Source organism: Rhinichthys klamathensis, unplaced genomic scaffold (genome assembly GCF_029890125.1).
Source record: "Rhinichthys klamathensis goyatoka isolate OS25496 unplaced genomic scaffold, OSU_Roscu_1.1 h1tg000118l_1, whole genome shotgun sequence".
Classification (NCBI taxonomy): domain Eukaryota; kingdom Metazoa; phylum Chordata; class Actinopteri; order Cypriniformes; family Leuciscidae; genus Rhinichthys; species Rhinichthys klamathensis.
Window position 1 is genome coordinate 254,464 of NW_026606655.1, and position 13,255 is coordinate 267,718.

The window sequence follows — 13,255 nt, forward strand, 5'->3', positions numbered from 1 at the left end:
GCTATTCACACTCAGTAATTTAGATACATGATATGCTGTCAAAATACTGTAATTCTGTTCCTCATCCTTCCCTCGGGTCAATTTGACCCGAAACTCATTAAAAAAAATAAAATATTTAATTGACTTTTGTCGCACTTGAACCACGAATATACACACACATAATTGAATTGTTTCGAGTAGTTTTGTGGTTTAAATTAAAAAAAAGTAACACATCCTTCCCTCTCGGGTCAATTTGACCCCTTAGGAATGAATGGAATGCGAGGAATCCTTCAGGACACAGAAAATGCTCAAAATGCTCATAATTCTTACTAAAAATGCTAAAACTTTACACACACAAAAAACGATTTTATAATGTCCACACGTGTATCTGAATGCATACTGAATGAACTGGCTTTAGGACCCAGCGGAACAGCTCATATAGAGCTATAAGGCCATCTAGTGGCAAGAGTCATGAAATATCATGTTATATTATTTATTTTTTTCCACCAGAGGTCGGCAAACACTCCAATGTAAGATATTTAGAGCTGAATTAAAAGGGTTATGCATGGAATTGTGAGTTATTTTGAATTTAAATTGGAAAAAATGTGAGAAATATGTGCTTAAATTACGATTTAATCAAATTTAGTAATTTAAAGGTAAAAAATAAAATAAAAAAGCGCATTAAAAATAGACAAAATATTATCAAAATGAAATAAAATAAGCTTTCTGAAAAAAAAAAAAAAAAAAGAGTAAAATTTTAGGGCCCGCGAGGGAAGGATGAGTTTCGTCTGACATCTCGTATCCTGAGGGAATGTGCAGCATCTCGGAGATTCTGTCCGTCTGTCTGTCCTTCACAGAGAAGAAGACAAGAAGTGTATGTGCATATGATCTGCAAAAAAGCTGTAGCATGTGTTTAGACGCAGGACAAAGTCTCTATAGAGTTTGACTTTGGTTACCTGTCCATACAGACTTTATTGCATCTGCTCCTGTCTATACAGGGCCGGATTCACAGTTTCTTAAACAATTGGTATTCCCAAAAATACTTCTTAAGAATATAACACTAGCTACAAATAATACGTAATACATAAAATTACGTATTAAAAAATTAATAAAAATTACTACTAGGGATGTGCACACGTTCTCTAAAGTGAAACCAATGTTCGGTTATAAACTAAAACACAATGGGCCTCATTTATGAAACGAATGTACGATAGAAAACGTACAACGCAAAACTTGGCATTTATCAATATTATGTTTTTAAGTTTTTAAGTATACTAGTAAATCTGGTGGAGGATTGTAATGACAGCATTTTGTTCATTTCGATTATTTTCCTAAACCGACAGCCGAAGCTCAATCGACCATTAACCGTTAAATGTTAAATTAAAATTAGATTAAATAAAGCTCAAGCCCCATTTTTTCCAGGGCTTAAGCTTTATATGTGCAAATATAACCGCAGAACATGAGGATTCTCACACACATTACGCACCTGAAGCGATTCTATGAAACCGAGAGAATGAATAAAATAAAAAGGACCACACGAAATATATTTCACTTAAATAATTAACATATTAAGAAATTTTTTAATATATTTAAAGTGCCCCATTATGCTATTTTAAATGTTCCTAATTTTGTTTGGAGGTTTCCTACAATAGATTTACATGCATCAAAGGTCAAAAACACTTTAATTTTCTCATTATATACAGTGCACATAATTTCTGTCTGAAATTACTAAAGAGTCTGAAAATGGTTCGTTTGAAGATTCAGTTTTTCTAAACTCCTCCTTCCTGAGAGCTGCTCTGCTGTGATTGGTCAGACGGCTCAGTCCATTGTGATTGGTCAACTGCTTACAGCGTGTGTCGTAAATGAAACGCTCATTAGCATATCTGAAGTTTTTCCGTATCAATTCAGTCTCATTCTCTAGAAGTGCATCAAAGTGGATTTACCGCAGAAAACATGAACAACACGAACCAAACTCTTCCAGTCTCAGATACATACAATACAACTACAGTGTTTGAGGGCGGAGCAAAGAGACGCTGTTCAGCCAATCAACAGCACCGGCTGGAATTATGCAAATTTGTTACGTTGTTACACTGTTACGGGAAGTGAGAGTGAATAACTGACGACTCGTTTCGGAAGGTCAGAATCGATTCTTCATTTTAGGAGACAAAAACTTTATAATTCATAATTGGGGCACTTTTTTTATTTGTATTTAATATTTTTGAACATTCTTATGAATATTTGCGTGAATCCTAACGATTGTCAATCACAAACACTGGCTGTCTGAGTGCTTCTTTAGTAGCTGTGCTTATTAGTAAGTTATTATATATTAATATGATTCCTGGACTGCGTGTTTGTTGTGTGTGTTGAAGGGTCTCGGAGACAGTCGGCCATGCAGAAGGAATGGGGAATGGCGAGAGAACCACAGACGTACCAGAAGCGTTACTCCTCATTGGTCACTGATTGTAATTCTGTGAAAAATAATCAATATCAGCAGTAGGGATTGAGCCAGAGCGATTGGGGGGGGGGAGGAAGAGAAGGATGTGCAAGACACACACACACACACACACAGTTAACATGGAGGAGACACACAAACATGAACACTTCTCCAATCCAAGCTAACCAGAGACTGACGTCCAAAACCTCTCGTTTACTCGTTACTCAGCCAGTTTTAATGCGTCAGAAAAAAGTCATACCGCGAAAAATGCTTTTCTTACTTAGTATTTTTGTCTTGTTTCCAGTCCAAATATATTAAAAATATATGCATTTACTAGATTAGCAAAATGCTATATCAAAATATAAATCAAAATTAAGTTTTTGCTTAAACAAACAAAATTATCTGCTAATGTGATAAGAAAAATAATCTTGTTTTGTTTAAATTAAGATTATTTTTCTGACCCCATTGGCAGATAATTTTTTTTTTTTTAAAGCAACAACTCTCTTAATTTCGATTTATTTCCCCAGAAAACAAGACATAATATCTAATGGCATTTTGTTAATCTAGTAAATGCATCTTGATTTAAGAATTTTTAGATTTTGGACTGGAAACAAGACAAAAATACTGAGTAAGAAAAGCATTTTTTGCACTGTATATCTTCAAGATGGATATTTAAAACAGATTTTTGGAGAAGTTTTCTTTTGGGGTCAGAGGTTTTGCAGTTCAGCGTGGCAAATCATTTCTTAGGGACTTCAGCATTACATTTAGGATTTAATTAGGGTTCGAATGAAGTGTGTGTGTGTGTGTGTGTGTGTGGTCAGGAAGCAAGCGTTTGCCGTCAGTGTTAGAACGATTCAAATCACACGCAACAGAAGACAAAAGTTCAGCAATGGACACAAAGTAAAACAAACATAAGAAAGAGAGCAGAACCATCCCTCATGATGACCTTTCCTTTGGACGGTTAGTGAAGTGTGTGTGTGTGTGTGTGCTGATGTGATCAAGACGTCCATTCAGTGACACATTCATAGATGAGATGCTAAATATTAGAGCTGGGTGATTATAGTAGTTAAAGCATTAAAAAGCCTGATATTTATAAGCCTTTTGATGATATTTTGAGGAACCATCATTTCAAACAACCATTTTAGGAAAGATTCAAAATACTTGCAGGGAAATAGTTCAAATAATCGACTTAATTTTTTTTGTCATCCATATGTACTTGCATATAAACTACCTCTCAAAAGTTTGGGGACGGTAAGAATAAAAAAAAAAAAACATGAATTCATTAGGGACGCAATCAAAAGTGACAGTAAAGACATTTATAGTGTAAGAAAAGATCTCAAATGCTGTTCTTTTGAACTTTCAATTCATCAAGAATCCTAGAAATACAAAAAATATATCAGTTTCCACAACAATATCAAGCAGCACAACATTGATAATAATCATAAATGTTTCTTGAGCATCAAATCATCATATTAGAGTGATTTCTGAAGGATCATGTGACACTGAAGACTGGAGTAATGACACTACTATATATTTACATAGAAAACATCTGTTTTAAATTATTTGTGCTGTATATCAGCTTTGGTGAGCAGAAGAGACTTCTTCCAAAAAAAGTATTTTTTCTTTTTTTTTTTATCTTACCGACCGCAAACTTTTCAATGCCAGTGTATTCATGATAAAACATTTTAATCTATTAATAATGCCATGGAACACTATCCACACTAATCATTTACTGAATCTGACTATATGAGGCCATCCTTAAAAATATTTTGGTTTAGTAACAGCAAAAAAAAAGGGTCTTTTTTTTCTTCAAGATTCAATGTAAAAAAAAAAGTAAAATTGTGGTCATGGTGATTATGTAGATATGAATTTAAACAAATTTGCATATCGTGACATCACTGACATGAGTAACATTCTTGTCTTAAAATGTATAACTTTAAATATGCTGTGCTGTCAGAAAAGTAAACAAAAAAATATATCATGAAAATATATTATGAAAATATATATATTAAATTTCAATGGTGTTACTAGGTTATACTGTTTTACTTGCTTCCACCGCTAGGTGTCACTGCAACCTACAAATCAGAGACCGGCTACGTTGCTTTCTAGGGCTGTCACTTTTGTGAAAAAAAGACATGTTTTGAGACAGAAGTGTTCATTGAATTGATTGTAAAATCAATTTTCCTTGTCTAAAGACGTTTCCTTTTTCAACGCCAAATATAGGCAAATCCATGGACACCTAACAGGCATTAGGACGAGCGTAAAGAGGGCGCAAGTCAGCTTGAAGAGTAAAAAAAAAAAGCGGTCGGTCTTAACGCAAGTTTACAACCGGCAAGTCGGTCGGACTAAAAGGAAAAATAAATAAATAGTGTCGGTCCTAAATTGACAGGGTCGGTCGGGTTACGGCAAACAAGAATATTTTTAAGGATTGCCTGAACCGATTCATGGAAATTACCTGAACTTATCAGCTCTAAAACATCTGCCTGAACACACTCATACTCGCGAGACAACAAGAGAACTATCTAAACTAATCTTTGACCAATAAGAAAGCACATAAAAAATGTCAAATCACGTGCAAAAATCATTGTGAATTTTTGTTATATATCACCCAGCCCTACTGAGAACACATTGTGAATCAAACGTTTGAACGATAATAAGAGTTAGAAGCAGGACGGCAGACTGTGGACATCTAAATATGATTTGATGGCACTTTGATAACCATAATAATAATAATGAGTTGAAGTTCAGTGATGGTAAGACTGCGACTGCTTATCGTTTAAACGTTGGTATGGTGAACGGTTAACTCACCCACACCATCTTATTCCGCCGGCTAGAATCTCACATTCCGCGGCTAAGAGCAAACGGATGTTTTTTATTAGACGGCAGAAGGTTAGTGTTTCAATGTTTCATGTACATTGTTTTATGTTGTGATTTCTGCAACATCAGACAGAGGCTACGTCTACACTTACAGTGCGTTCACACCGCCGCCGGCGAGAAAGTGGCCGGAAGTCATTCATTTTCAATGTGAGCCGGCGGCGCGGCGCGTCTTGGCCGGCGAGAGCGGCGCGGAGAAGTAAAAGAAATGGACACAGCGACCCCGTAGACTAGCGAAGCCCATTAGAAGCATCACGTCCTGATGGCGGAGTGACTGCGCCGGCTCAAACTGAGCTTGACCACGCAGATGTGACGTGAGCAACCTGACTGACAGCTGTACGTCTTCTAGTAGCGGTGCCAAGAGGAATCTGAATCATTCCCGGCCGAATCTCACAGAGCCGGAGAGCGTGAGTAGGAGCTGTCCATGAGCTCGCAGAGCAACTCTCTATGGGCTTCTCCCTCGACTTTATGCCTCCACGTCCCCCTGATTGCTAATGAGCTTCTTCTCCTGTCTATACGGTAATTTCTCTATTGTGCGACAGAGAGTCGCGTGTTATGACGCAATCGTTAGCCTATTTTTACAAAAACTGCTTCTACGGGCCATAACGTAAGATACGAGGTAATGGAGCCTTTTATACATTGTCGTATTTCTTTAGAAATAAACAATGGACAAATGGAGTCTTTAAACACCTCAGATGTAAAGTTATTCGCAGTCAAAGCGACGCCAAAATTAATGGAAGTCAATGGAATGCTAACAGCAGATGAAGGCTTGCTAGCCAAAGGCGGCCCCCGGGGAGACTGATTGAATACTTTATTATCCCCTTAGGGAAATGGTGGATACCCCCTTGAGTTGAAGTCATGTCAACTTTATGGTAATGAGCGATGACGCTGTACGGCGGCAACCAATCAGAATTTAGAAGTAGGGATGTCCCGATCCGATCACGCGATCGGAAATCGGGCCCAATCACGTGGTTTCAGACTCGATCGGAATCGGACGTTACCTCCCGATCAGGACTCGGATATATGTAAATTAGGGGTGTAACGGTACATGTATTCGTAATTATTGAACCATTGAAGTTATTCGCTGTCAAAGCGACGCCAAAATGAATGGGAGTCAGTGGAGTGCTAACAGCAGGAGAAGGCTTGCTAGCCGATGGCGGCCCCCGGGGAGACTTCAGTGTCCGGCTGGTGGATTACCCCCTTGAGTTGAAGTCATGTCAACTTTATGGTAATGAGCGATGACGCTGTACGGCGGCAACCAATCAGAATTTAGAAGTGCTCTGTTTGAGAGGATTCCAGGGAACGCAGTCCTGTAAACTTTGGTTCCGACCACATTAGTTCCCAAGCAAAATAGAGGAGAGGATGATCATGTGAATTTGATAAGAAGGCGCGCAACACTATTTATAGGTAAGGTTTCCGCGCTAGAACGCTTTCAGCGGGAATGCAAATTAGATTAGCACTTAACCATGAACACACAAGCCACACCACACAAATGGCTTTTAATTGGGTTATTTCGTTAGCAAACATAATTATTAAGTTCTTTCCATCGATCAATTTATTACTTTCACATTTAAAAGATTTAATGAGGTTAACTAATACCCTACTTGGCCAGTCTGCACAAATAACGATCGACATGCTTGTTTGCTTTGGCCCCTTTAAATACAGTTTTAAAAAAGACCAAGCATTCGATCTACGTCAGAGCGTCCACGAATCTTTCCACGGCGTCGTTGGCAGGGCGGCGAGAGCGAATTTTGCCACTCTCGCCGGCGGCGGTGTGAACGCACAGTAATCTGGATACATTTGAAAACGCATCTTTTCTCTACGGTTTGGCCTTTTGTCCACACTGAGACGGCGTTTTTAGCTTTTTGAAGTAGTAGTGAGTAGAGCTGCACGATTAATCGTTAAAGTTCCCCTGTAATCAATCATTTTATCACTTTAAACTTATCTTTGATCACCAAGAATACATATTTAAATGTTTTTTTCCTTGGAGAAAAAAATCGTCATGCCTTAAAATAGCTTGAATGTAACTCGACACCCTTGCCTCATTTAGTATATGCAGTTCTATGAATATGCAAATTAGCAAATGAGGATTTAGATTTATCGGCTAATTTATCGGTTATCGGCTTTTAAATATAAAGAGTTATCGTCTCTGCCGAAATTTTCATATCGATGCATCCCTATTTATTATATTTTACTCATAAACACTAATAGGATTTTTAGCATTTTCCGTTTTTTCAGTGTGGATGGAGTGTTTTAAAACACAAAAGCCATTTTCAAATGTATCTGTATTCATGTAGATTAGCTGGAATTGGTCGTCTTCTATTGGTTGGAAACCAATGTATTGCATTTCCATTAGATGGCGCTAGTGCTGCAGAAATTACACACTGCAGCTTTACCACTCACTCCTCACATCTGAGCGCATTATGATTGTTTTCCAGCACAAATGCATTATTTCATCAGCAGTTTCTACAGTCAGACAGTCTCACCTGGGCACGCCGGGCGGTGCGCGGTTAGGCCGGGACGGCACCTGAGGCGGGGGTCCACCGAACGGGTCTGGAGAGGCTCCCGGGCGCGAGGGGACGGGGGGTCCGCCGGCAGCGGGGGGCACCGGGGCCGAACCACGAGAAACTGGGCGTCCCGGGGGTCCTGGAGGAGGAGCTCGTCTCTGAGGGGTCGGGCTGGCGGCCGGAGACCTTATGGAGAAATATTGAGAGTAGAAATATCAAAAGCTAAATTAAATTTTTTTTCTTAAATATTCGCAAAATTCAAATTATATTTTAATTCTAAAGGCAATATTTAAAGATGCTGTATGTAACTTTTTCACTCTATTAAAGCATAAAAATACCATGTTTGGGTCTGCATGTCCGCATCGAATTAAATTTACAAAAGTGATTTTACATACAAAAAAAAAACACATTTGAATTTTTTTCTTGAATATTCACAAAATTCGAATTATATTCAAATTCTGAAGGCAATACTTGATGTTAGTTAGAGGATAAAAGTGCGGATCTGATCTTTTGTCCCGCATGTTTACATTCACTTCAGACAGGACTGGTATCCGATATCTGTGTTTACATTAATTCCCGCCTAAAATTATTTTCGGTGATCGTTTTACTATGCACATGGTAGACCCTGGTTTTGAATGGCCGTGCTATTAAAATTATTTATATGATTAATGTCGGGTGGTCATGATTATTTGCCGGCATGGAATCTAGAGAGACAAACATGTAATGTCCTCATCTCTAAGGATTCTGTGGTGGCCAAGAAGTTAATTTGACATCCTCCAGAAGGTGGCACTACTGTTCCAGTCTGTAACTGAGCATTAGTGGTGCATTATTGGATGTCATTTTGTTTTGAACTGAAGTGAGGCTTAGCTCATGAATATTAAAGAGTTCTGGGCCGTTCTGAGCTGTCCTCTAATATTAATGAGCCCACCATTAACCCAAATAGGATCAGTAAAATCATGCAAATTCACTATGATAGATTATATAATATGCGCACGTCGTCTTCTCCGGATAAAAAAATGATCCTCAATTAAGCGCACACACTTTTTTATCACATTTTTGGAATTTATGAGCATCTTGGTGTTTCCTTCCAGCATTTTTTTATGTGATATCCCAAAATGCACGTAAAAATAGGTGGATGGATATTTAATGTTTTTGTCTATTCTGGTCACCATGGCTGCATTTATTTTATTAAAAATACAACAACAACAAAAAACTGTAATATTGTTAAATATTATTACAATTTAAAATAACTTTTTTCTGTGTAAATAATATATAGGCTAGTAAAGTGTGATTTATTCCTGTGATCAAAGCTGAATTTTCAGCATCATTACTCCAGTCTTCAGTGTCACATGATCCTTCAGAAATCACTCTAATATGAGGATCTGGGCCCGAATGTATAAAACTTCTAAGAAATGATCTTAAGAATAGTCTTAAGCTTTGACTTAAGTGTAAAAAAATACTTAGTAAAGAGTAGGACTTTTCTAAGAGTAGGAGACTTTTATAAAGCAGCTAAAAGCAACTTTCAGTAAAGTATAAGACTGATTCTTAAGTGCTGACTGAAGTGGGACTTAAGTGCTGCAAACTAAGGACTACAATGATGTGAACCCAAAATGGCCGCCCTCACCCTCTGAATCAGCCAATAGTGAGCCTGCAAGGGTGAGGTCACAGCACCATGACACCAATTATTTAACGCAATTATAATAAAATAATTTAATTAAGACACTGAAACTTTAATATTTAAATGTATTTTTTTAAATGGCTTTGCATTGTGCAAAATTATCACAAATTAGTATTGAAGGAAAATTGTCAGATTCACCCAATAGTATTAAAATTTGTTCAATATTTTGTAAGCGTATTGTGTAGTTGTGCCTGGAGTCAATTGTTTATTTGTGATAACACAATGAAACATTCCAAATTGACATAATTTTTAGCCAAGCTGTCATACAAATAAATTATGAACTGGTGAAAAAACAAGAGAGGAAATTCAAATATTAATAAATGATTATGTTGCAGACAATATATGATTGTTTTTCTCCTGTGAGCTTTTTAATTGTAATATCTTTATTGTCCACCAAGGTGGAAAATTGTCTTTGGCTCACCAGCCATTAAAATAAATATATCATCACAGGTGCACTGCTGCATTTCTCCAGTCGCCAAAAATATAATTATTACTTTAATTTCATTGCTATGAAACTTTTTAAAGGTAAGTTACAAAAAGAATACCTTGATGATTAAACTTTTTCTTTTTTATTGTTTGATCAACTCATTTAACTACAATACATCATATTTTCGTTGATATCGTTAACCTCTCTGCTGCCATCTTGTTACTCCTAACTAGGTTAGGAGACCTCTCCAGATTTATGAATCACACTTATTCTTAAGTTTAGGAATAAGAGTAAAATTAGGTAATTCTTAGAATTTTGACAGACTTGAGACTAGTGTTGTCACGATACCAAAATTATTGTTTCGATACCGATACCAAGTCAAGAATTGCGATTTCGATACTTTTTCGATACTTTTCCTGAAAAGGGAGAAACACTCTCAAATATCATTGCTGTGCTTTATTTTAAAACTGGGACAACATTCCAATCATAACACACTAATAAATGAACATTTGAACAGCAGATAGGCTATAATAACCATTTGAACAAAATATGAAATATGAAAAATATAAAAAATAAATTAGAGCAATGACATTCAAGGTAAAAAAATAAATAAATTTAGCAGCATTATCTCAGTTATCATAAGAAACATAAGATTTTATCAATATCAATGCCACTGACGATTCTGCTTATCGATCCGATTCTTTAACGATTCTCTTATCGATTCATGATAGCATTGTGTGGAAAAAAGTAGTCATATGCTTTTTCGGGGGGAAAAAACAAGTGTTTTTATTTGTTTTATGTAATTTATGTAATAAATGAAACCTTATTACAAAGTGTTAACGATTAGTTATACACCGATTCAGACAGATCAGTTGTTTTAACCATTCATTAAAACGAATCGGTTCAAATGAGTCATTAGTTCGCGAATTGGACGTGTCATTATCGGACGTGTGCGCGTTGTGTGATTATCCAGGCGGTTAGGACATCCCACTGTCATCACAGAAAACATTTCATGACTGGATAGTTTTTTTCGTTTATTTAAAGTGTGGTTTATGTCAGCTGAATGTGCGGAACGATTCAGAGAAGATAAGGCAACGTATTTTACCACAATTTACACCCAGCGGTAATTCAGAAAAAAAAAAAAAAAAGCTCCGAATGCTCCACATGAAACTTTAGTCTCCCGACCTTACCATCGTGTCGAATTATTTTGATTAATATGTGCGAGGGAGAGAGAGAGAGCAAGACAGCGCTTAGTTTTGAGACGGTGAAGCCTTGTTTATACTTTCGCCTGGCTCCGCAGAGAGAGAGAGAGAGTGCGCGCGCGCGACCGGGGCTCGCTCACTCTCTCTCTCTCTCTCTCTCTCTCTCTCTCTCTCTCTCTCTCTCTCTCTCTCTCTCTCTCTCTCTCTCTGCTCGTTCAGTTCACGCGCCCTGTCACACGCGCATGAGGAGAAAAACACAGACGTCCATAGGGAGGCACTGGAAGCGTGCGTTGCACACACCAACATGCAATACTCTCTTACAAATCTGGAACGCGGTCATTCTTAGAAGTATCGATACTAATAAATTTAGGTATCGTGAAGTTTTTAATTTCCGAGTATCGCGATACTTTTGAAGTATCGGTGCACCGTGCAACACTACTTGAGACTACAATTTTACTCTGAGTGGCTTTATACATATGGGCAGGGCCGGCCCTGACCAATTTGCTGCCCTAGGCAAGATTTTACCTGGTGCCCCATGCATTACAGCCCATTTCACCCCATCATTGTGTTGGTGATTATTTAGTCATATATATATATATATATATATATATATATATATATATATATATAGCAAGAGCATTACATCTAGCATTCAAGTCAAGTCCCCTTTATTTTTATATGGCGCTTTTTAGCCTACAATACAGATTATTTCAAGGCAGCGTTACAGTGATAACAGGAAAATAATGCAACAAAGTTTGCTTCTCCTGTACACCAGATCTAGAAGAAAATAGTGTCATAATCAAGCTTAAGTATGTTCAGTGATGGTTTATTTTGTTGTAAAAAAATATTAATTTATATATAGCCGCTCTGGATAAAACAGTGATGTCATCGTCCAAATGTCATTCATGCACAAACTATTCATTGAGCACTAGCAAAAGTGTTTGTTTGGGAGTTGATGGCAGCAATCTTCCACTAAATTATGGAACGGTTCGTGTTTCAACATGAATGAAACTGCGAAATGTCTTCTTTAATGTGAATTTTACACATAAAACATAATAAACCTGTAGCCTATAAATATCGTTAATAATTTTGGCAAATAAATGTAAAAAAAATGCCATATATCCCCCTTAAAACTGCACAACTTTATAGTAAAACATTAAATAATAAAAGTGATAGTAAATGCGTCTAAATAAGACTGACATGATTGTTAAATCGCATTGTCTGGGGGCTCTGAAGAACTCAGAACTACTGTTAGCATAAAGTTATAAGGTAAAAATAACTGCCATTAAATTATAGTATCTTACTACTATGCAATTAGATAAACTGTTCATTCATTACATCACTTTACCTCTGTCTTTATCCCCTTGTTGTGTCCTCTTCTTTTTGGCACTGTATCTATCGCAGGCTACAATGCTAATTTAAATGAAAATTCGGCCATCCGTCACAATGAGGAAACTTTCACCGTGTCTCGAGCTGGCGCGAGCTGCCAGGCCTGGGCAATGCTTGAGTGTGTTTAGCGCCCTCAAACGAAAGCAATGCTGTCTACATTGGATGCGGCGAGGGGCGACGCTACACAACAAATGACCAACAGTAAACTGATCGCGCGCGCTCTGTTTCTGACGCACTTCAAGCACTCGCTGGGCGGGGGAAGATTGATGCGCCGGACCGGAGTCGGGGGACTTAGTTAAGTTTTTGTGGAGTTGTTTTGCTTTATTTTGTAGTATTTCGAATTAATGGTTTTAAAATAGTATTAGTAAAAAAAAAAAAAAATTCACTCGTTCACTCATTTTGGCGCCCCTATTGAGTGGTGGCGCCCTTAGCATTTGCCTATACCGCCTATGCCATGGGCCGGCCCTGCATATGGGCCCTGATGATCAAGAAACATTTATGAATATTACCAATGTTGAAAACGGTTTGTTTACAATTTTTTTCCAGGATTCTTTGATGAAAATAAAGTTCAAAAGAACAGCATTTACTTGAAATAGAATCTTTTGTAACATTATAAATGTCTTTACTGTCACTTTTGATCAATTTATTGCATCCTTGCTGAATAAAAGTATTAATTTCTTTAAAAAAATTCTTACTGACCACAAACTTTTGAACGGTATTGTTTAATGTTACAAAAGCTTCTATTTCAGATAAATGCAGCTCTTT

The 13,255-nt window shown here is 37.2% G+C and overlaps 1 protein-coding gene across 2 annotated transcripts in view; it reads right to left on the reverse strand.

Moving 5' to 3' along the window:
* The window catches only part of dnm1a (dynamin 1a), a 138,660-nt gene that overhangs the window by 3,023 nt on the left and 122,382 nt on the right, over positions 1–13,255 (reverse strand). The window contains exons 21-22 of one of the 2 annotated variants that reach the window (XM_056255098.1): positions 7,774–7,980; positions 2,411–2,447 (exon numbers count right to left, since the gene is read on the reverse strand). In XM_056255098.1, the coding sequence (XP_056111073.1) occupies positions 2,426–2,447; positions 7,774–7,980 (229 nt within the window). In that variant the 3' untranslated portion in view covers positions 2,411–2,425. The remainder of the gene's footprint in view (positions 1–2,410; positions 2,448–7,773; positions 7,981–13,255) is intronic. The other variant, XM_056255096.1, reaches the window with a different exon arrangement.